Raw genomic sequence first — 22,926 nt, 5'->3', positions numbered from 1 at the left:
CAATCAGTGCAGAGTCACTAGCCAAGGGCATCTGAGCTGTGGGTACAGCTCTAAGGGAAGTAAGTTCTCAGCTGTCAATTTCTTTAATTTTTCTTTTTCTTTTTTGGTGCTAGTCCTGGTTTGAACTGAGAGCCTGGGCACTGTCCCTGAAGTTTTCTTGCTTAGGGCTATTGCTCTACCATATGAACCACAGTTCCACTTCTGGCTTTTTAGTAGGTAATTTGGAGATAAGTCTCAGGACTTTGCAGACCTTGCTGGCTTTGAACTGTGATCCTCAGATCTCAACCTCCTAAGTGTGAACCAACAGCACTTGGCTGTCAACTTCTAAACATACGCTTTCTTAAACCAGTGCACCTGAGCAGGTGGGCGGCCGGTAGAGGTTTCACTAGCTGGCTCTCCTTTCCACTCTCTCCTCCTGTATCTTCCAGCAAGGAACCATTCTCCCATCTACCCTTCATCCTCACACCTATGTCTTACCCAGAACATAAAAAGTTTGGGCTTTAAGCAAAGAGATAACATAGAAGAACCAAGTCTGATTTAGATCTGATGATAGGGGACAATCCCTTTTTCAAATCTAGGAACTTCTAATTCTCTGTCTAAATGGAGTTGTTCATGAAGAGACCATCACAAACACTGATGACAGACTCCAGTGTGATTTTTGGCACACATCTAGGAAGGAGTTCAAAGAATCAGGTAACACTGGAAGCCAAGTCCAACCACTGCCAGCTCCTTATTTATATGCACTGTAGATGCTGACCCTCAGAACACCAAAAAACAGCCAAGAAACCAAGACTACATCTTGCCTCACTCCAGCAATAAGAAATATTAATCCACAGATACATGAGCCAATTGAGAAAGAAATAAAACTCTATCCATTTCATTAATAAGTACATTTATGATCATTTTTTACTTTTACATTTACTATTCATCTAATTTTTTAGACAAATTGCCCACTAACAACAACTCAATCTGAGGGGGGAAAATGGTTTTAAAATGTAGAGCTTTATGATGCCAGAAGTTTTTTTCTTTTTTTTCTTCCTGAAATTTCGATTTTAATTTATACACCGCTTGTTGTGGCGGATGAGTGTGAAAGTGATCAATAAAAGACTTTCAGGCATAAAAAAAATATATGACATTAGGATAGAACTCTGTGGGGGAAGTGGACCAGAAATATGAGTTCAAGGAGAACAAGGAAAGATATAAAATTTTCTGTCTGTTGGAGACGAGCCTCTTTATATGTTTTTAAATGACAAGAGTGGATGGCAGTGGTGTTCTGACTCCCTTGTCTGCATTTAAAAGTCATTCACAGTTCTATTTCCAAAATGCCACATTTCTCTTAAAAAAAACACACACACACACATGATTCCAGAAACTGTCTGCTTTGTAATTACTTAAAACACTGGGTAAAAATGTAAAGATGTCAACTCAAAAAATATGAAGCCGAGTACACTGCTTGGTGAAATTCTTGCAGGGGGTACTGAACAGAAAGGGCTTGACACCTGGACCTTTTACATGCCTGTCACACGCGAGGTCCTTGAGGCCTGTCGTGCATTTGGGAGCCACTGACAAACATATCCATACCTATTACTTCACTTTGCCCCTCAGAGTTGTTCTGGAAAAATGGACAGATTGTCTCACATCCACTAACTCACATCCACTGCTTCAGATGCTGTGACCCAGAGAAATGTAACAGCGTAATCAAGGAATCACCAGCAGAAGGATAGACCCTGGACCTCGTGACTTAACAGGTCCAGAGTCCTTTCCCATAGGGACCTTCCAACTAGAATCCCTTTTCCTCCAGATGGAGTTAGAAATAGACAAGACAGGCCTGGGAGGGCGGCCAGGACCTCTCCTTTCCTTGGGGCTGGGCACAAAGTTCAGTGTTAGTTCTGGCAGGCTGGGGCACAAAGCCCTGCCAACAACCCACTGAAACAGAAAACTCGCTATCAGTTAGCCCTGTGAGCAGGGCTTGGCTCTTCACTGCTTGGTTTGTCACAGGCCAAAACCCATGTGGCACGGGCTGAGTGGCTGTTGAGTTCTTCTGTTACCCAGTTTGGAGCCTGGCCTGACCTGCCTGCCATGTCCTGGCTGGTACCTCTCTTTTCTCCTTCTCTTCTTCTTCTTCCTCCCCATCCCCCAGGAAGCCCTGCCTGTGAGTAAACAACCCCCTTCCCTTGGAGCCTTCTTGCAAAATCTGGCCTCTCCTATGATCCCTGTTCACCCATCCCCAGGATGGAGAACTCACTCCTGCACAGTCTACCAGGCTACATTCAGTTCTCAACATCTCTACAGTCCGTAAGGCTTCCTCCAACTGATCCAAAATCACTTCCTGGCTACCTCTCCTCATTGGCAGGGGCTTCCTGCCATGTGTCTGCTGCATCCAAAATGCCATAGATTGTGGATACTCAGATCCCATCATCGCCACCACTCTGCTATCCTAGCATCCGACCCACCTAAAGACACAGGGCCTCCACAGAGCACACACACACACACACACACACACACACACACACACACACACACACACACACACACACACACACACACACACACACACACACACACACACACACACACACACACACACACACACACACACACACACACACACACACACGTCTGCTGTTTGGTTTACATCATTCACAGGATGAAGAGCCTGGTGGACTGGGTACCTGCAGTGCCACCAGGAAGCTGAGTGGCACTTGTCTCCGTGTACCTGTGCCTACCCTGCTCAGTCCCATGCCCACAGCATTGGGAGGGGGATAGCATCCACTGCTGGATGGAACACTTTTTGTTTGTTGTTGTTGTTTCGCCAGTCCTGGGCTTGAACTCAGGGCCTGGACACTGTCTCTGAGCTTCTTTTTATGCTTAACGCTAGCACTCTACCACTTGAGTCACAGAGCCACTTTTGACTTTTTTCTGTTTATATGGAACGGAGGAATCAAACCTAGGGCTTCAGGCATGCCAGGCAAGCACTCTACCACTAAGCCACATTCCCAGCCCCTAGATGATACACCCATTGAGCACAATGGGTACTGGGCATCCTTATCTCTTGGAATCAGAAAATGGGATCATCAGACACAATGGTGGTGAGCAGGCTTCTACTGCCGACTTTCCAGCTTGGTGGACTGCGTGATGAGTTCTTGGTGTGCTTTGTTGAGAAGGATTCTGAGGCACACTGTGGGGATGGGGTGCAGTGTGGTCAGTTTGCGACACCTGCCATCAACATGGAGTTGGGCAGTGGCCATTAGGGTGCCTGGGCTTTTCATTCTACACAGAGGAGCCCCCCCCCCCCAGTCTCACAGGTGGCTGACCCCTCCTTAAGCTGCTGTGGCATGCTGTGCCTGCAGCTGTCAGGTGACTACTGGATCTGTCAACTCACTTCTGTTCACTTCTGATTTTATCCCATTAAAGTGTCAAGATCATTATTATCTCTGCTTTTGCCAAAAAAAAAAAAAAAAAAAAAAGCAGCAGCAGCTGAGGGCTTCTAGGCACAAAGGCCTGTTGGGCAGGCAGCGGGGTGGTTGCAGTCAGCTCTTCCTCTGCCAACAACCCTCCTCCCCTGCAACACTCTCCCAGGCCAGGAAGAGGACTGCCAGCTGGCACTGCCAATGCCATGGTATGGCCATGACTCAAGCTCTTCCACAGGAAGTGCCTTGTATAATGTTTGTGTCAGGGGGAACACTGTTTGTTTGATGGCTGTTACAAGCCAGGGAGGGCCTGGGGAGGCCAGCTCTTCCTGGCGCAGTGCTGCCTGGCTGAACAGGGACACCATTCTATTCCACTACAGAGCCCATCTCTGAGGGTGGAGCACTGTTGGGTGAGCAAAGCATGCACTCCCAGCCAAATGCCTCAGGATGATTATGAGCTCCTCGTGCCCGCACACTGCAGTCCTAGTTCATTAAAGGCCTGGTTCTGACCAGCTTCCTGCTGCTGACTTTATCCTTTCTGGCTTTTATGTTTAGAAGCAGCGGTGAGACAAGTGCTCTGAGGTGAGCAGGTCCTTCCTAACAGGAAGAAATTGTCACCAAGCTGCACAGTGACTTTTAGCAACTCTTCTGTTTCATGAGCCTCCCTCCGCTGCTCTCTAAAATGAGCAGGCCAAGGGTATCAAGTGGTTTGCATGCATAGCCCCTCTGCTCATGTCTGCATCCAGGATAGACATCAACAATCCATCATGCCAACACAGAACTCCCAACAGCCACTAGCAACGGCTTGAATTTAGCCCACAGGATAAAATTTCCTTGCCGCTTGGAGAGGAGTTTAAAGGTTACATTCCCACATTCATTTTTTCAGGGGGAGGCACTGGGGAGTTATTCAGTGCCTTTCTTCACTGGTGATGAAGCCAGGTTAGCATCCTCTGAGGCCAACCCCCAGCAGAAACCACACCAGCAAGCAGGAAGATCAGACCTAGACACTGGAGAGGAGACAATGTGATCAGCATGGACTGTTCTGGCTCCCTTTGGCACAGTCTACAAAATGGTGGCTCCACTGTAGCTCACCAGTGGGGCCTTGTACAGGCTCTTTCTTGAGGGTGGATGGAGGGCATGTTACCCAGAAGTTTCACAAAATGCCCAAAGCTCTGAATTCTAGGAAGTCACTGAACTTATCCAATGCCAACTTTCCTCCCTATGCCATTTTTTTTCTCAGTGGCCTATTCCTTAGACTATATGGGAAAGAGAGGGGACAGAAAGTACTACTCTCCCCACCCAACGAAGAGGTACTTTACTGACACCACTAATAGTAGCATCCTGTACCGATGTACTGAGTGCAGTACTGAGCATGCTGCATCCTCCATGACATTGTGACCATCGGCATTTGGAACTACCAAGATCTTGTTATTTTAGGATCTTCTGTTACTGCAGCCATCACTAGCCCCATCCTGACTGTTTTTCAGCATCACTTCCCAGAAGCCAGGCCCTTGCTATGGTCCTGTGAGGACAGGAGGTGGTATGATGGGATAGGAGACCAAAATCAGACAGATAGTGAAGTTCCCATTTCTAGGAACTACTAATCTGATGGCTGAGACAGGCACAGTCAGGGTCTCTATCTAGAAATAGTGGAAAGTGCCCAAGGAGGGTGGAAAGAGAGCTTCAGACCAGGGCAGATCAGAGAAGAATTCTGGGAGGAGGTAGCACTGGAGTTGTCCTTGAAGGAGTGAGTGGATTCTGGAAATGATCAAAGGAATTCTTGGGAGAGGGAAGACCATGAGCAAAGTCCAGGAGAAGCAGGCTATACTGGCATGAGAAGCCTGGCCTCCCAAACAAGAAACAGGGTATGGAGGATGCTGATGCCCTGTCCTTGGCTCTAGAGATGGAGGAGTTGGTCCCAAGGGTATGTTCTGATGTTGCCATGGCTTCCTTGCAGTCAGGGGAAGGCCAGGGCATATCAGATGGGGAGACACAAAGCATGGTTGTTAGCATCTTGTGCCAAGTTAATAACATAGACAGATGGACCAATGGATGGGACACAACACCACACTACACACGAGACAGACAGACAGAGAGACAACAGACACACACACACACACACACACACACACACACACACACACACACACACACACACACACACACACACACAGTTGGGAGGGGAGCCTGCGGATGGTTCCCGTCAGCTGGGAAGAAAATGCAATTGTCTTTGAATCTGAACTTGTGGAGAGAGACACATGAAGTCTTGGGAGCTATACACAAGGAAATGCTGAGAAGGAGGTGGCCAGAGCTGGACTAGGAAGGGTAGGCAGTGATGGATGGGGCTAGAGTGTCCCCAGTACTCTTGAGAACATATGGAGCAAGGGAAAGAAATATGGAGGAGGGCATGGATGGAAGCAGAAGTCTGGGGCAAGCCCAGGCAGGGCCTCAGGACCAGCCTGAGAAGTGCTGGTTTCAGTTCAGAGGGAAGAGGTTGCAAAGTTGTGGCCCCTGGAACGACTCTGACCCACCAATATGTTGTGTTTGGCAGATTTCAAAAGCAGAATTGTATCGCCAGCTTTCAAAGCCAAAGAATTCACATCAAAACGTTCACATCTGGCACAGGATCTGGGCAGAGATCTGGCAGTACCGAGCCGGGATTCCCCACTAAGCAACCACTGACGTGGCAATGAAGAGCAGCCGCTCTCCGCACGTGGGGTCCAGGGTTCCAACTGGACCCGGTCCCCACCACCTGTCCCATTGGCTCCTCTCTCCTTACACAAATGAAGCATATTTGTGGGAGCTTGTGGCAATCTGAGCCTGGGAAGCAGGCAGGAGTGCAGGGATCACCAATGGGGATGCTCCAGGGGGAAGGGGAGCTAATGGCGAAATTACTGCTAAACAGCGGGGTTTCCCCAAGTTCCACCAGGCAGGGGAAGGCACCAGCTTGTCAGTTACTGTCTCTTGATACTTGGTCAGCTCACAGAAAGTGCTGCCCGCACCAGCCCCCAGACAAACTGAGGACGGAGAAAGGTAGGTAGGCAGGCACTGGGGACTAAATGATAAGGGTTGTGCTGCTCACCCCTCAGGGTCGGGAAACCCTCAGGTGTGAGGAGTTCCTCGCATCTACAGAAGGTTCCAAGCATCTGCCTGACACAAGACTTCATGCATGGAGTCTTTCTCTATCAGGCACAAAGAGACCAAGTCTCCAGGCTAGAAGTGGACCATCAAAGGCCTCTCTTGGAGCATCCATCTTCCCCTGGAGGCAGAGGGGAGTCCCTGAAGGCTCTCAGCCAGGGAGGGGTGCAGATACTAGCCCTGCTTCCCCGACTCTGGCCTCTACTCCCACCCTGGCTCCAGCCCCGACCCTCATGAAGCACTCACCAAGGGTCTGCTGGTTGCGGACCCCGCCGATCACCACACAGATCTCTGCAGGTACATCGCCGGTCCCATCCTTGCTGACGGCCTTCTTCTCCTCCTTGGCCTCGCCCTGCCAGATCACCTCCTGGATGTAGTCATCAGGTAGCTCTGTCTTCACCTTCACCTCCGTCATCGTCCCCTGCTCGGCACTCAGCGAAGCCTCGGCCGGCCCCGGCTCCGGGCCCTCCACCTTGGAGCTCTTCTGGCTGCGCTTCAAGCGCTCCCTGGGAAAGAAAAGGAGTCAGCTCACAGTGGACCCCCCATACGTGCACCCAAACCATCAGAAGATCCCGGCAGCCATGGCACCCCTGAGACAGGCAAGGCTGTGTGCAGAGTAAGTGGAGGGGCCCTGGCTGCTCAGCCTCTCACACGGCCCCCACGGTGGGCCCAACACTCCCCTAGGAGTCCTAGGGTCCCAAGGAACACACTTTGAAAATCTCTGGGCTAGCATTTTACAGCTGGGGCAACTGCAGCTTCTACCCTTCTGTCTCTGAGCCTCTCTGTGCTCAAGGCAAATGCTCTACCACCCAAGCCACACAGCATTACTTCTGCCTTTTTCTGAGTAGTTTATTGGAGATTAAGAGTCTCACAGACTTTCCTGCCCTTGGCTGTCTTCAAACCGTGATCCTGAGATCTCAGCCCCCTGAGTAGCTAGGATTATAGGCATGAGCCACTGGTGCCTGGCCATGCCTCTGTTTTCGACTGCAGTTCTAGCAGGCTCCCAGGTCAAGCTGGAGTCAGGCTGGCAGATGGTCTCTGAGTGGTAAGGACACAAATAAGATGCCAAATGCCAGGTGTTTGTGTTCCTCTCCACCTTCATCAGTAGACAGGGCTTGGAGATCACATCCACGCCCTTCCCTGCTCCTCAGGGAAGGAAGAGATGGGGGGACTCCTGTCCCAAAGTTCACCTTAGTTGAGATGTCATGGAATCAGCTTTGGGACAGAGGGTAGCTTTTTATACATTGGAGAACTCCTTATATTCTAAGGGCAATCCTGGGCTGGAAAGGACTGTCATGAATCTTCCATTATGAAGGGGACATTGAGGCCTACAGAAGGATTGTGACTTGCCCAGGCCCCAATCCCCCACCTCCAAGAACAGTAGCAAGAAAAGCATAAAGCCAAGGCCCTAACAGCCTTGCCTGAGCTGCTCTTCTTTCAATGTGACTCCCAACATCCACAGGTCTCACATCCTTCCAGCTGGCAAACTGTCACCCTAAGAGGTGCTTCTGAGAAGGGGAAGCAGAGGGAGCACTCCCCTGAAATCGAGTCTCCATTCAGGCCCAGGGAGGATGCTCCAACCACATCTAGTCCTCTCCACTGCTCCAGAGAAGCCCACAGCCAAAGCAGGCCGCTGATGGCGAGCAGATGACACAGACTAATAAAATCAGAGGATGCAAACAGAAAGGGGAGGATGTAGAGGAAGGAGCTTTGTGCAGCACAGATGTTCGAGCACAGGCCGTGAATCAACCATGATCTCAGCTCCACCACAGGACAGATGCCTATGCGGGAGTGAGGACCATGTCAAGAGTTGCTCATGGGACACAGTGAATAGCCAGGCTGGCAATGAAGTCTGTGTATGGACATGAAAACTGCTGCTGTTGAAGAGCGACACTTGGAGGTTTCTGAGTACAGACATGGGGCAGGAGAGGGCAGAGCGCTCACCGCCCAGAACTCTGGCTTTCTTCACTCCCAGGACACTTGTGCTGAAAGCTTGGGGAGGTGGTAGAAGCTGAAGTTCAGCCTTTGCCATCCCACAAGAACTGACTTGCTGTCCCTCCCTGCTTACAAGGACCTTACTGGATACCATGATGGACAGGAAGCCCTCTGGAGTCAGGCTGGAACTCATCTGTAAACCCTGCGACCTTGGGCTAACACCTCTCTCTGAGCATCGCTGTCCTAGTCTGATACAGGAATATCACAGCCTGGCTGTGGATGGGAAATGATGCCAATAAGGAGCCCAGGCAGGGAGCTGGCAGGAAGTGGATTTCCATAAATGGCAGCCGCTCCTATGACAATGCCATAGCGTCCTCTTCACTGCCAGGACGCCTTCCCAACTTGCTAGAGTGAGAGTTAGATGTCCTCAGTAAGTGTCACGTTCACCTCACACAGGTGACTCTTACAGATGTCCTCCCAGGGCGTACTAATGAAGTAATCTCAGCACACTAGGCACCTTTCAGACCTCTCCATCCAGCTTCTAGCTCATCACCTCGTTCTATTTCCTCTGCATCCCTGGCTGCTAGGTAAAACTATCTCACCGAATTGTATGCTCCACATGTGGACTGTGGTCCAACTTAACTGGCCGAGCACTTGCCTACCAAGTGTGGGGTCCTAAGTTCAAACTCTAATATCACCAAAAAAAGTCTCTGCTTCCTGGTCAGTGTATATTGTAACTTAAGCTTAAGGGGTCACCAGGAAGGCAGAGTGGATCCTCAAGATGGACAGAATGGACAGTCAAACAACAGGGCTGGGCATAATACACTATAAGGGAGGATTCTGTAAAGACAGAGCCTGGAGCAAAGTCAGGTCTCCAGCCACATCTCCTGACTCCCCATCTTTTCCACTGACCTACCGGCTTCAGGGTCTCCTGGGTTTAGGAGTGAGGAATAGAAGGGCCTTCTAAGGGAAGACGGACTCCGTGGTTCTGTCCATATCCTGCATGCCACATAAATGCTTGATCACACTGGGAAATACAGCTGTAGACAAGGGACCGGCCAACCCCTTCCTCAGCCCACAGCAGACAGGAGCCACAAAAGCGCCCCAGCTATGCCCGCAGTGGTGGACACAATGACACATACCCATCCACCCCCCAACCGTGACAACCTGGAGCCCTACAGTGCCAACGGCACAGACAACTTCCTCCTCTTCTCTCGACTTCTACGCTTACAATTTACAAGCCCAAACGTTGCTTTTTTTCTCACATGCTCCACATTTAATTAGGTGTCCTAATAACAATGGAATCGTAGAAGTACTTATATCACTTTGAATTAGTGGTGCAGCTCCTTCTAACTTCTTTAAAAATTTTTTTCATATATCATTTTTTAAAATAGAGCTCATTATTTTAATTATATCCATTTAAATGTACAGTAGAGCCCTTGGATATTCTCAGCACGAATCATTAGGTATATTAGTGAAAAAGCTCTCCGAATCTATCTACATGCTGACACTCCATAATCTATTCTATTTGTGGCACTGTAAAATAGATTTATATATAGATAACTACAAAATAGTTGCTCAAGATACGTTATGAATTTTATATTTAACCCAAGTCACACTTCAACATAAAATCCAAAGTCAGGCACTAAAAGGATGCTTTTCACTAAGTACCTGCTATCTATGGTCAGCAGTTACTGCCTCAGCCCATGTGTCTGGAGAGAAGCTGGACTAAATGGGAGGTGCTAAGAGCTAAGAGGTAATGGTTCTCAATGTATGTTCCCCGAAGAACCAGGGGTTCCACAGCAATGGCTAGGGGACATTGAAGATGCTGGGATAGGTTGGATAGGGTTGAATAAGGCTCTAAACCCCATTCCATCCATCTTCAGCAAGTATGGCTTTGCTTTCCCCTGACATATATGCATTTAAGCTTTATCCTCCCTGTAGGAAAGTGATTAGTCTGGGTACCTAACTACTCAGGGGGCTGAGATCTGAAGATCAAGGTTCAAAGCCAGCCCAAGCAGGAAAGTCTGTGAGACTCTTCTCTCCAACCAGAAAACTGGACATGGCCTGTGGCTCAAAGTGCTAGAGTGCTAGCCTTGAGCAAAAAGAACTCAGGGGCAGTGCCCAGGCCCCGAGTTCAAGCCTCATCATCACCACCAATAACAATAAAAAAGCCAAAAGTGGTTCTGTGGCTCAAGTGGTAGAGCAAAAGGCTTGAAGAGGAAAGAAAAATATTTTAAAAATGTAGGGACAGTGCACAGATTGTGAGTTCAAGCCCCAGTACTAACACCAAAAACAACCACAAAAACTACAACAAAAGTAGTGGAGTGATTATTTCTATCACTTCAAGGCAAGTTCATGTCCTAATCTGTCCTAATCTGTGAAGGTGACCTTATTTGGAAAAGAGGTGTTGACAAACGTGACTGAGGAGGATGGGAATTGAGTTTAACCTTGGGTTATCTGGGCAGGACCTACATGTAGTCACAAGTATCGTTGTAAGATAAAGGGCCACTGAGAAAGAAAGAAGAGGAAGTGGCACTGGGAAGAGGAGGCTGTGTGAGGTAGAGACTAGAGTGATGGGGCCACAAGTCAAGAAATACTGTCAGCTCCCAGGAGAAAGACAAAAGAAAGAAAAAGCATTTTTCCCTAAAGGTCTCCAGAGGGAGTAAAGCTCTGCTAACACCTTGATTTCAGATTTCTGGCCCAGAATAAACTTCTGTTGGCTCCAGACACCCAAAATCTACAGCGTGCCAGTTCCCTCTTCTCTGCAGGGGACATGCCTCCTGCTTGAGACTGTGGGCAGTACCAAGCCCTATACCTGCCCTGAGGCATGGCCACACAGCGCTAGTTACTTCGCCTCCCATGTATCATGCCCTCTTGTGCCTCAGACCTCTATTAAGTAAACTAAATGCCAATCAAACACAAGCACTGATATGAGATCCGAGCCCCCATTACATAACAAGAGGCAGGCGTCACCTGCTGTGTGGACACGGGACAAAGGGGCGATTCACGTCCTGAGGAAGAAATTCAAAGCTTAGAAAATGTATATTTCTGAATTTCCCTAGTTCTGGACCATAAATATAGAACCATGGAAAGTAACATTAAGAATGGGTAGTCTAACTTGTTATAGCAGCAACAGGAAACTAATGCAATATAAAAGATGGAATGTGAAGAAATGGCTCCAAAGCAGGGAAGTTTGTAAGCCAGGGCTGCTCACCTCCACATTTGTATGTGGCCACTGTAATGTGCCAGGGATTCTGCCTGGCACTCTGGCTGTTTCAGAAATCTCTTCCTCTGACTCTTACCTAACTGTTCTAACATTGGTACTTACCCCATCAAACCTGGTGTTCAAAGAGCCCTGTGACCAGATGGGGAACCAAAGCACAGAACACAGCCTGTGTCTGTTTACCTCTGCATCCCCAGCCCTAACACAATGCCTAACAGCAACTACACACACACACACACACACACACACACACACATACATGCGTGCACACGCACACACACACACACACACACACACACACACACACACACACGTACGTGATGTCAACCAGAAGTCTGAAGCCACACAACCTTGAGGGATGAGCTTAGTCTGTAAACAACTCTGCTCCTGCGCTGGTACCATTACCCCTAAACCCCACAGCCTAAGGCAATACAATCAAGTAACTCAGCAATGGCTGAAGTGCACAAAAGTCAGACAGCACTGTTTTAAATGCGTAATATCTACAGTGTCCTACCAAAAAAAATTCTGGCACTGGAAGTTCTACCAAGTTAGAGTACCTATGTTGATCTTTAGCACCTTGAGTTGACTTCAGTTCTGTTTAAGCAACTGATTCCCTGGGCTCACCATCCTACATTTCAGTTTTCAATCTTTTTGTTTGTTGTTGTTGTTCAGGCTGGTCTCAAACTTCTGGGCTCAATTGATCCTCCAGCCTCTTGAGTAGATGGGTCAACAACTTGTTGCTATCCCACCCAGTTTCTAGGACTCACATCTGCACAATGAGTTAGAAGTTGACATCTAAAGCCCGACCAGTGGTAAGACTTGTACCCAGTCTCCACTTCCCCCAGAGGTGCCATTTACCCTGCTACCTCCCCACCTGAAACAACCAAAGCTCTTTGCAATGTGCAAATATCACCTTGCTTAACTCCTTCCGGAAGGAATCTTCACAAAAACATTTTCCTCTTTAGGGAGGAGAGTTGGCTAAGCAAGCTGAGCTTAGAAACACAAATGCATGGATGTGGGGCAGGGTGTGTGTGTGTGTGTGTGTGTGTGTGTGTGTGTGTGTGTGTATGTGTGTGTGTGTGTGTGTGTGTGTGTGTGTGTGTGTGCGTGTGTGTGTCACAAACAGGTGCACAGCCCAGCCTGACTGCAGTACCCACCAGGACCAAGTTCTCTGCCACTCTACTCATCTGCCCACCCACCAACGATCTGAGTGCAGACCGCCTACTACCGCCACCTACTGGCGGGTGTCAGTACTCCCTCTCATGGCCACATGAAGCCTTGATGAAGCTGTTGGCTCCACTCCATCACCAGAGCTGCTCTTCTGAAGCCCCCGTGACCACGGTGCTGTTCAATCCAATGGTCTCTTCCCGGGCTCCAGTCAATGTATCCGCCATCCACAGTCTTTAACAAAGCCTCCTCTCTCCCTTCCATCCTTTCTTGCTGCACCTGTGCTCACCTGGGGGCCTCCACCGTCTGGCTTCTCCTGGTCATGTGCTGGACCCACCTGTGTGCCCCTAACTCTCTCACATGGATAGGCCCCAAGAGTCAGTTCTAGAACCTCTTCTGTTTATCCATGGTCACCTCCTTGGGAATCCTATAAGGTAGTTTGAAATATTAACTATGTAATGATGAATCTCAACATGCCTAGCTTGGAGTTGGCCCCGGATTTCAGAGCAGCATGAACATCCAACTGCTGTACACCCCCTCTCAGGGAGCCTAAAAGGCACCACAAATTTAACAAGGGCAAGCTGGGCAGCTGCTATCTCTCTCCCCCTAAACAGGAAAACAGTTCTGCCTCCCAGCCCAGTTCTCTTTCCATGAAGCCTGATGGTCCAAGACAACATGATAAATAACTGCAGTCTTCCCCATTCTGGTTAACAGCAATCCCAGCCTCCAGCTCCTCCTCCAAGCCAGACTCTGAATTGATACATGGCTGTTCTTTCTCTTTCTCTCTCTTTTTTTTTTTTTTTTTTTTGTCGGTCGTGGGGCTTGAACTCTGGGCCTGGGTGCTGTCCCTCAGCTCTTCAGCTCAAGGCGAGTGCTCTACCACTTGAGCTACAGCGCCACTTCCGGTTTTCTGGTGGTTTATTGGAGATAGGAGTCTCACCGTCTCTCCTGCCCGGGCTGGCTTTGAACCGCGATCCTCAGATCTCAGCCTCCTGAGTAGCTAGGATTACAGGCGTGAGCCACCAGTGCCCGGCCTTTCCTTCTCTTTCTCATTCCTGGTAATGAACCTACCAGCAGATCCTGTCAAGTCCGCTTGTCAAGATGCCGAGAACCTCACAAACCCTCCCTCACCCCTACGGCCACCTGTGGCTGGTATGGAGGAGCCTTTTCTGCAAGGCTTTTTGCTTTACAGATAAGAAAAGCAGGGCTGGAAAAAACTGAGACATATTTTTGTGATCTCCGAGCCTAGTGATAGAAGTGGGTTCTACCAGGTTTGCCTGATGCCAATGCCTGCATTTTAACCCACTGGGAAGTTCTTCCTCCCCTTCTCCAAAGAAGAAATAATGGCAAAAAATACCTGTTCAATGAATGACTAACATCATGAGCTCCAAGACATAGAGACTGTATTACCCTTCTCCATAGTTTCCAGACAGGATTAGGCATTTGCTAGTCCCTTTCAACAGCCACACGGGGTGGGATGGGTGGAGTACAGAATGAAGGGCCTGATCTCCACAGACAAGAATGTTTGGGCTCTGTGCCTGCCATTAACCTCCCCTTCTCTCTCAAGTCTGCTCAGGTGGCTGCTGGATGTGATAGGTCCTTGCCTGTGGAAGGAACTCATAATGCTACCTTTCTAGGTAGCATCTTTGCAACTTGCCTGGGAAAGCAAAGAGAGAACCTCAAGCGAGACCACAGGTCAGAGCAGCAGTGAATGAGGCTGGAGTCTGTGCTTACACCACTCCACCCAAGTTTTCAATCCTCACATCATTACTGTCCCTTCCAAATCTTCCAAACTGTCTGCACTTCCCACCCTGTCATACATCACTGATATATTTTAATACATAGTCAAGTAGAAAAGATTAGATTAATAGATTAAAACTATTAACCTATTAAACAACTCTTTAACAGTCTAGGAACTCAAAATAACCTACAATGCATAAATACATCATTAGTTTTGAGATAATTCTGAGGTACTTAATTTTCCTCAATTCATAGTGTCAGTCAGCGACAGTGCCGGGTTATATTAGAGTTCAGAGAGACAGCATTAAGATTTAAATACTAAGAGTGAACTTCCTGGTTAATTGAAACATAAGGAAGGGAGAAGCAAGAGTCTTCTTCAGCAACCCTGTCAGGTAACCCCATCTCCAGCCCTCAGCTGGGTGAGGCTCTCTGGTTAAATCAGGGACTATTTTCAATGGTACTGTGGATCTGGGAAGCTGGCCTGGGCCCTCGACCTCTGGATAGAATTGGGAATAAGAGCATTTAAGCAGACACAAGGCTTCATGTTGTGGTGTAATTCTGATCCATTAGCAACATGTCCTGTTCTCTGAAGAGTCACCTGCTTGTGTCCTCATTCATGCACCAGAAGACACAGGACAGCATCCCTTTGACAGACAGGTGAAGAGTGGAGACCTCAAAAAGGGCCATGTCCTCTGTTCATCACTCCCTTCTGGTACACATGGGTCCCATGCAGACCCGAGCAGGTGGGTGGTCCCTGAGGAAAGTACCCTCTTGGGGGACATACAAGCAGAGGGCCAACCCCCTCCTGAGCATCAACCTCACTTCCTGCCACAGCTGGACTTATCAACTATCACTTCTTGTCCCTCCCTGATGTCAGCTCCCTGGCCACTTCCTCCCGGGAATGGGGGGAGGGGGGTGTGGAAGATACCCCTTAACAGGACCACTGCTTTTCTACCCCCTACCCTTGTGGCCAGTGGATGTTCTACAGTCCATCCAATGAGCTTTTTCCATTTGCCATTACACCTGGCTCCTCTCTTCCACCTGTCTGTGGGTGATCACCAGGTGTGCAACGCACAGCTAGCTCAGACAGCAGCACTCTGTGAGAGTGCCTTCTGTAGGACAGGCAGGCAGGAATGATCTAGAAGGTAGGTGTGGAATGTGAGGATCTTCTTAACAGTCATGCTCTGCAAGGAGCATGGCTGAATCTCAGACCTGCTGCCAGCATTTCTTTTCCCAGTAGCAGAGCCAGAGATGCTATGAAGTGGTGGACATTGGGGTGTGGCTTTCTCAGACCAAAGGCTTTGTCATGAAGGACCCAGGCAGTTGCAACTGCAGTCTTTCTAGCAACTTCTCAAGGCCATGCTTCAGGACCAGGCAAGATTCTTTGTGCTATCAACTGACTCCATGCGTCCAGGGACAACTTCATGTATTCACAGAGAACAGCTGGGTTTGGGGCAGTAGAGGAGGGGAGAGCAGAGGTTTGCTCCCTAGAGACCCCACTCAATTCCCTATGCCAGACCACCCCAAGCTCAAGCACACGTCTGCAAAAATGATCCATGCATTTTGATATACGTCGATTTGGGGCTTGCATTTCTGCAGCCATCTCTAGAGAATAAACCTAAAGCTGTGTTTGAATGTTCCAGAAACTGCCCTATTCACACAATCTAGGTTTAACAGTAACTGATTAAGCTAAGACTGAACTCTGCTCATCAGAGAGGTGGCTGGCCCCTTTGGGATACAATCCTGGGGCTCTCAGCGTCCACCTGCACTTGGTGAGTTTTGTAGACAAACTTAGCCCAGACTCTGGACAGGGAGAGGACACTTATGGCAAGATGTCAAATGCAATTTCCAGGATGAGGAACAGAAGCTAAGACCTATGGTGAAGACCATTATCCCATTCCCAAACAAGTTGTGTATCTGTCCAGAACTAATTTTTTTTTGGTTATGGGGCTTGAACTCGAGGCCTGGGCGCTGTCCCTGAGCTCTTTTGCTCAAGGCTAGCATAGGACTCTACCATTTTGTGCCACAGCTCCTCTTCCAGTTTTCCGGTGGTTATTTGGAGATAAGAGTCTCATGGATGTCTCATGGACTCTCCTACCCTGGCTGGCTTTGAACTTTGAACTATGATCCTCAGACCTCAGCCTTCTGAGTAGCTACAATTACAGGCATGAGCCACCAGCGCCCAGCACAGGCCCACTTTTATACTGCTACAAACCAGTATGCTGAATAAGAATTATGCTTTCAAGACTAATTATGAGACCTAGCTCTCGCAGTCTTATCATCTCCCCTTCTCTCTCCCCTCTTTGGCCCTATCCTGCTCAGAAGAGACTGCAGCCAACTCCTCCAGCCTGCTGAGGAGGGTGGCATGGGGCTTCGCTTTGTGTTGCTCTCAAGCATGCCACAGCTCTGATCCAGGGGTCCTCGAACACCACAGGCTATGACCTGTACAGTGCCTATGATTACCCAATGCCACCTGTGGAGAAAGATCTTGTGAAGATGGAAATTCAGACAGCTCTTCCTTCTGAGTGCTATAGAAGAGTGGCTCCATGTCCTGACTTGGCTGCAAAACACTTTATAAATATAGGAGCTGGTGTCGCGGATGAAGATTATAGAGGAGATGTTGGTGTTACACTGTTCCATTTTGGCAAAGAGGGGTTTGAAGTGAAAAAGGATGGACTGAATTGCCCACCTCATCTGTGAACAGATTTTTCAAATGCAACAATTGAAGAATTTCAAGTTTTGGATGAGACTGAAAGGGGTTCACAACAGGAGGTCTGGGTTCTATTGGAAAGAATTAAAATCTGGGCCAAGAATAGAAAAGGAAAAGGCAAACTTTCTCCTTCAAAATAATAGGTTTTTGCTTCATTTATTTTTAGTGTTTTGTACCATGGTAAACATAATAGTTTTAACTTGTAAAAAAAAAAAACCAGTTCATTTTGTTATAATAGAAGGAAAGGGGACCTCTATCAGGATTTATAGAAACTTGTTTTATTTCCATATGGTTGTGTGAAAACATGCTTTGTGAAGATTTGAGGCAAAGGTTTTGTTTTAAATTGGACATACAATTTAATTCAATAAATAGTATCTCTTAAAAAAAAAAAAGACTATGAAGCCATACACATGTGGCAGAAGACCTGAGCTTAAAGGATTAGACTCAGCCAGATCCCGAGCCACTGTTACAATTTAGATGGCGTCTGTTTTGTCTTCAACTCTCTCTGAAGAAGGGACCATCAGTCACCACCTTAGAGTACTGTGGTAAGGAGCAAAGGAGCTAGGTGCAAGTCACCTGATTCCACAAACACCAGCAACATGTCCATCCTCTTCTCCTAGGTCCAGGCTCACCGAGAAATCAACTGTGTGACACCACTGTCATCTATTCTGCCCTAGAACCTGGGATCCACTGAGCATAGTGGTTAATAAAAGTAGATGTTTATTGATTATTGTGCTAAGGATATACATATATATATACATACATATATATGCATATATGTATGTATATATATATATATATAAAACTATAGACAGACAGATAGACAGATAATCACAGGTGATCCACAGCACTGTGGATGTGGTATTGATAACCATTTCTGTTCCATAGTTGAGGAAACTCAGTAAGGTAAAGTCACACAACCAGGCAGAGGGCAGCACCAGGATTGGGACCTAGGCATTGAGGGCTCTTTGGCCCTATGGGATGTTTTGTGGCCCTCAGTATGGGCAGAGGACCTGAGAAGAAAATGCCCAAGCAGGAGTGTAAGGGACAGGAGGAGTGGGGTTGTGGGGATCCGGCTGTTGCAGCTGGGACCACCCCCAGGATGGTGCAGGAGGCTGCATGTTTCTGGATGTAGGTTTCACAGATCTGAAAATGAACAGCCGGCCCTCACCTCTAAGCGCACCTCTAAACCTCTAAACCTAAGACCCTGTCTGGCCTGAACCCTCAGAGACATTCTTTCTAAAGTCTTGTCCCCTCCTGGTACCCAGCATGCTCCACTTAAAACCAAATATCATGCCATCTCTCTGCTCAAACATCTCCTAGGGTCTAAGCAGCCACACTGACCTCCCTGCTGTTGCTCCAATGCAACAGACATGCCCAACTCCCCGGACCTTTGTGCCTGTTGTTTTCTTTGCCTAGAGTACACTTCCCCCCAGAAGATCCTGGACTTGGTACAAATCTTATTCAGTGATCAGTGATGCTTTTCCTTTTGGAATGACCATGCATTTAAAAAGGCAGCACCCTTCCTGGTCTGCCTATTTCCCTGTTGGCTCTTTCATTCACAGCACTTGTAAGAGCTGACAAGCATACATTTCATGCACTTGGCCCATCTGTTCCACTCACACCTGAACACTAGCTCTTCTTGTTCACTGCTATCTCCTCAGTACCCAAGGCAGGCCCAGCACTTAGTAGGCACTCAATAAACACTTTGGGAATGAATGAATGGGCTTTGGTTTTGCCATCCTCTGCCCCGCTCTCCTGTCTACAGAGCCCTTGTTAGGCATCTGAGAGCATGTCTCCTAATCTCCAGGGTGGAGATTACATTACTCTGAGTCTTGCACTCTGCAAACATTCACATGGCCAAAAAAAGGGGCATAATTCTTCATTATGGCAAGCCAGTAACTGAGTTTACTTCATGACAAAAATTGCATTTCTTTCAGATTTTTCATAGGGAAGGCCTGCCGCCCTTTGGAATATGTGAGGTTTGGCTGCCAGTGGCTACATAATTTGTAACCCATACACCAGGTCAGCATTAACCTGGAGCGCCGGATCACTGGTCTTATAAAATCAACCCAGGTTGGGTTACAGGGAAGTAAAGCAAACCATATTTCGTTGTTTCTTAAGATCAAGAACACCACCTCTCCTTGTCCCCCTCAATTTAACACTAATTCCTGAGCAGCCTATGCTGTTGGTTTTGGGGTTTAGCCAGAGGCCCTCTGGAGAAATAACAAAACTGTGTGTTCCAGGCCAAAAAGGAAAAAGCGAGGATGAAAGAGAGCCTGGTGCAGTAACACCACACTGTGCCACAGCTGGGAGGGCAGGGGTCCTTCAAGGTCAGCTCTGCTCCCACTCCTCTAGCTTCATTCGGACGTGGCTGGACCTTAAGGCCCTCATTTCTCCATGGGAAACAGACAGTGAGCTCTAATGCACTACATATAGTACCACCAGGTAGAAACTGGTTCAGTCAGGGTTCAAGGGCCACAGCTAATGTTCTCTTGATGCTCTAACATGTCATCTACCCCTCAGAACACCGAGCCACTATCCTGTGATGTATTCTGTGATCTTTCAAAGGATGCTATTGGTTCTAATCACAGATTCAAGATGGACTCTACCAGGAGCTCCTTCAGGGACTCAACCTTCCTTGATAGGCCCAGATTCTGGCCCCATCTGGACTCAGATTCACAGAGCATTTCACCCTGAGAGACAGGAAGGCATTGCAGGATAAAGACCTGGGTTGACAGCCTGCTTTCCTGCTTCCTTCCAACCAGGCCACTGTAGACTTATCAACTTCTTCCCTCTGCATCCTCATTCACAAGGCAAGGCTAAGATGAGCATCTTCCTCCCAAGGCTGTTTGAAAGACTACACACAACTAACAAAATAAATCTGTACTCACTGGGCACTATGTTGAAAATGAATTCTACAACTGTGGGTAGGGATAGTAGGGAAAAACCGGGAGAGAGCAAGAGAAGGGGTAATACTGTCCAAAAAGAAATGTACACTTTACCTGACTTATGTAACTGTAATCCCTCTGTATATCACCTTTATAATAACAATAAAAAGTTAAAAATAAATTAACAAATCTGTGTAAATCACTCAGTTCAGAGCCTGACATACTAAGTATGACACACTGATATACCAAGTACATCAGAATCATTAATAATAGGAATTTCATCCTTACACCTCAAGTCACACGCATCCCAAAGGTGCGGGCTGACCCTTCCTGGTATTTTATGGGTCTCAATCACTGAGTGTATGTGTTAGAGAGCCCAGGGTAGTCAGAGAGAGGGAAGCAATGGTATATATGCCACCTTACCCTTCCCAAGCAGGCATCAATAATCAATTGCCAATCCTTCTCTCTCCCCCACTTCTGACAGCAGCCTTGGATGGTAGTGATCAATTCACAGCCTCAGGTGGCCATTGGCCTTGTGGGAAACCAATCTGCATCATCTGGCTACAAGGACCAGGCAGAGTGCTGGGTGGTAAGGGTTAATGCGTTAGAGTGAGGACCAGGACCTCTGCCCAGCTAAGGTGATGGGGGTGGGTGAGTGGAACTTTGTTTCTTGGTTTACTGCTGTGGATCCAGAAGGTACTCTCATGTCTGCTGATGGATAAATTAGCACTGAATCCTTCTGAGGCCACAGCACTGGGTCTATCACAGTAAGCTCATGATAAGCACAAAGAGGCAGGGGAGGAGTGGCTGGTCAGGTCCTCCCTAGAGCATAGCCTCTCTGAGTAGAGAAGTCATCAGCCCTAGCAGGTGGCCTAAGGTAGCCTCTCACTCTTCTGATGACCCTGTGTAGGGCCTTTCCTCCTGAAGGCCTCAAGCTCCTAACATACACAGTAAGAGGAGGCTCATCTACTGGGCCTCTTCTAGCTCTGACATTCTCATCTAGCAGGCATTTCCAGGTACCACCCACTAACCAGTCGAAGGAGGCCACTGCCCTGGGAGCCACAGCACCACACACATCTACTACCAGGGGTCCAAGAAGCACAAGACGCTGGGCAGGTGCTATGAGCATCACTACCTGGAACAAAGGCCCCAGCTGGCTGCCACCTCCCAATCTGAACTCTCTCTCTCTCCATTCTAGCCCTTATTCCCTGCCCCTACCCTTCCCTCCTCTCCCTCAGCCTATCAGTATTCTTGAGTGCTCTCAAGGCCCAGGCCATAGCAGTGCACAAGACAAACATGGCTCTTGCCCTTTGGCGCTGGTGCTCTAAGAGACAGCAAACCAGGTTCATGGGTCACTGGAATAACTAAGGAGCACAGGCAGGCTGGGATGTGAGAAGACAGAGAAAAGGACAGTGACGGCAAAGACAGTTAAGTAGGAGGAGGCAGTTTAGGTTGGGGTCAGCAGACTATAGCCATTTACATACATATTTACTGTCACTTAGAGAAAATTTCCTGTCATTGGCAAAGTGAAAAAAAATTGCCACTGAGACCAACATAAAATATTTGCCAGGCACTACAAGGAGGTCATACGGGTCACAAGGGCTGTCCACCTGGGGTCACAGCCTCCAATCCACCCTACAAAAAGCTCCCTTGGTGAATTTCTCAAACACAAAGCCAAAGAAATTCGACTTGCCAAGGGTTCCCAAAGGGTACTGCAAGGAACACTTACTAGATAGGATGGATCACAATAAAAGGGCCCGTGGCTAATTATGTTTGAGAAACAGGACATTTATGTCTCTCTTGTACTCTGAGCATGCACATTAGCATATTAAAGGCTCTGAAAAGTCTCACAGCAGCAAAGAAACCAGTTTGACTTTGTTTCTCCCACTGTCCTCGATATTTATTTGGCTATTATTGTCATAGTACCCCAAAGAAATCTATGAGTATCTTGGAGAACTAGTGTTTGGGGTAAAAGGGCAAACTTAAGTGTATTATTCACACAGCCTGAGTCTGAGTCCAGCAACTGATCCAGAGTCTCATGTATGTGCCTCTCATCCTTGCCTTCTTCCTGCCTCAATGCCCCAACAGGAGTCACATGATTGCTTCAGCTCTGTCCTACTCAAGGGGACAGCAGCAAAATGAGTACTAAGGTTACCACGTGCCCACTTGTGTCACCCATAGGGATACCCACAGCTTGGGCCTACCTGGTGACTTTTTCATTCTTTGGGAGTAATGCCATCCCAGCAGGCCACTGGGCTCCACTCCCTTCTATCTCCTGCCAGCTTCAAGGTTGAGGATGGACCCAGGTCTGACTCAGTGGAATGTCTCCTGCCTTGCTTTGCTGTGACTGGTTCAGACAGCAACTGAGGATGCTAACACATGGGTTAAGGAATTCCTTAACCCTGCAGGGGGCCAGTGGCTCACACGTATAATCCTCGGGAGGCTGAGATCTAAAGATTGCAGCTTGAAGACAGCCTGGACAGGAAAGTCTGTGCATTATATTGGATTAACCTACAAAAGGCCAAATATGGAGCTGTGGCTCAAGTGGTAAGAGTGCCAGCCTTGAGTGGAAAAGTTCAAAGACAGTGCCCAGGCCCAGAGTTTAAGCACTAGTCCTGGCACCAAAAAAAAAAAAAAAGAAAGATGAAGAAGAAGAAGAAGAAGAAGAGAGGAAGAGGAAGAGGAGGAGGAGGAGGAGGAAAATGAGGA

General features: G+C 48.1%; 1 protein-coding gene and 1 pseudogene across 10 annotated transcripts in view; one reads left to right on the top strand and one right to left on the bottom strand.

Moving 5' to 3' along the window:
* The window catches only part of Znf618 (zinc finger protein 618), a 155,371-nt gene that overhangs the window by 46,877 nt on the left and 85,568 nt on the right, over nucleotides 1-22,926 (bottom strand). For all 10 annotated transcript variants that reach the window (XM_070012101.1, XM_070012075.1, XM_070012065.1 and 7 more), the window contains exon 3: nucleotides 6,795-7,054. In XM_070012101.1, coding sequence (XP_069868202.1) covers nucleotides 6,795-7,054 — 260 coding nt within the window. The remainder of the gene's footprint in view (nucleotides 1-6,794; nucleotides 7,055-22,926) is intronic.
* LOC138816910 (deoxyuridine 5'-triphosphate nucleotidohydrolase pseudogene) lies at nucleotides 15,302-17,414 on the top strand (annotated as a pseudogene).

This window comes from Dipodomys merriami, unplaced genomic scaffold (assembly GCF_024711535.1).
Source record: "Dipodomys merriami isolate MVZ:Mamm:240054 unplaced genomic scaffold, mDipMer1.0.p SCAF_11, whole genome shotgun sequence".
NCBI classification, from domain to species: Eukaryota; Metazoa; Chordata; class Mammalia; order Rodentia; family Heteromyidae; genus Dipodomys; species Dipodomys merriami.
Note: the sequence above shows the minus strand (reverse complement) of the source record. Positions and strands in the feature narration are given on the sequence as shown.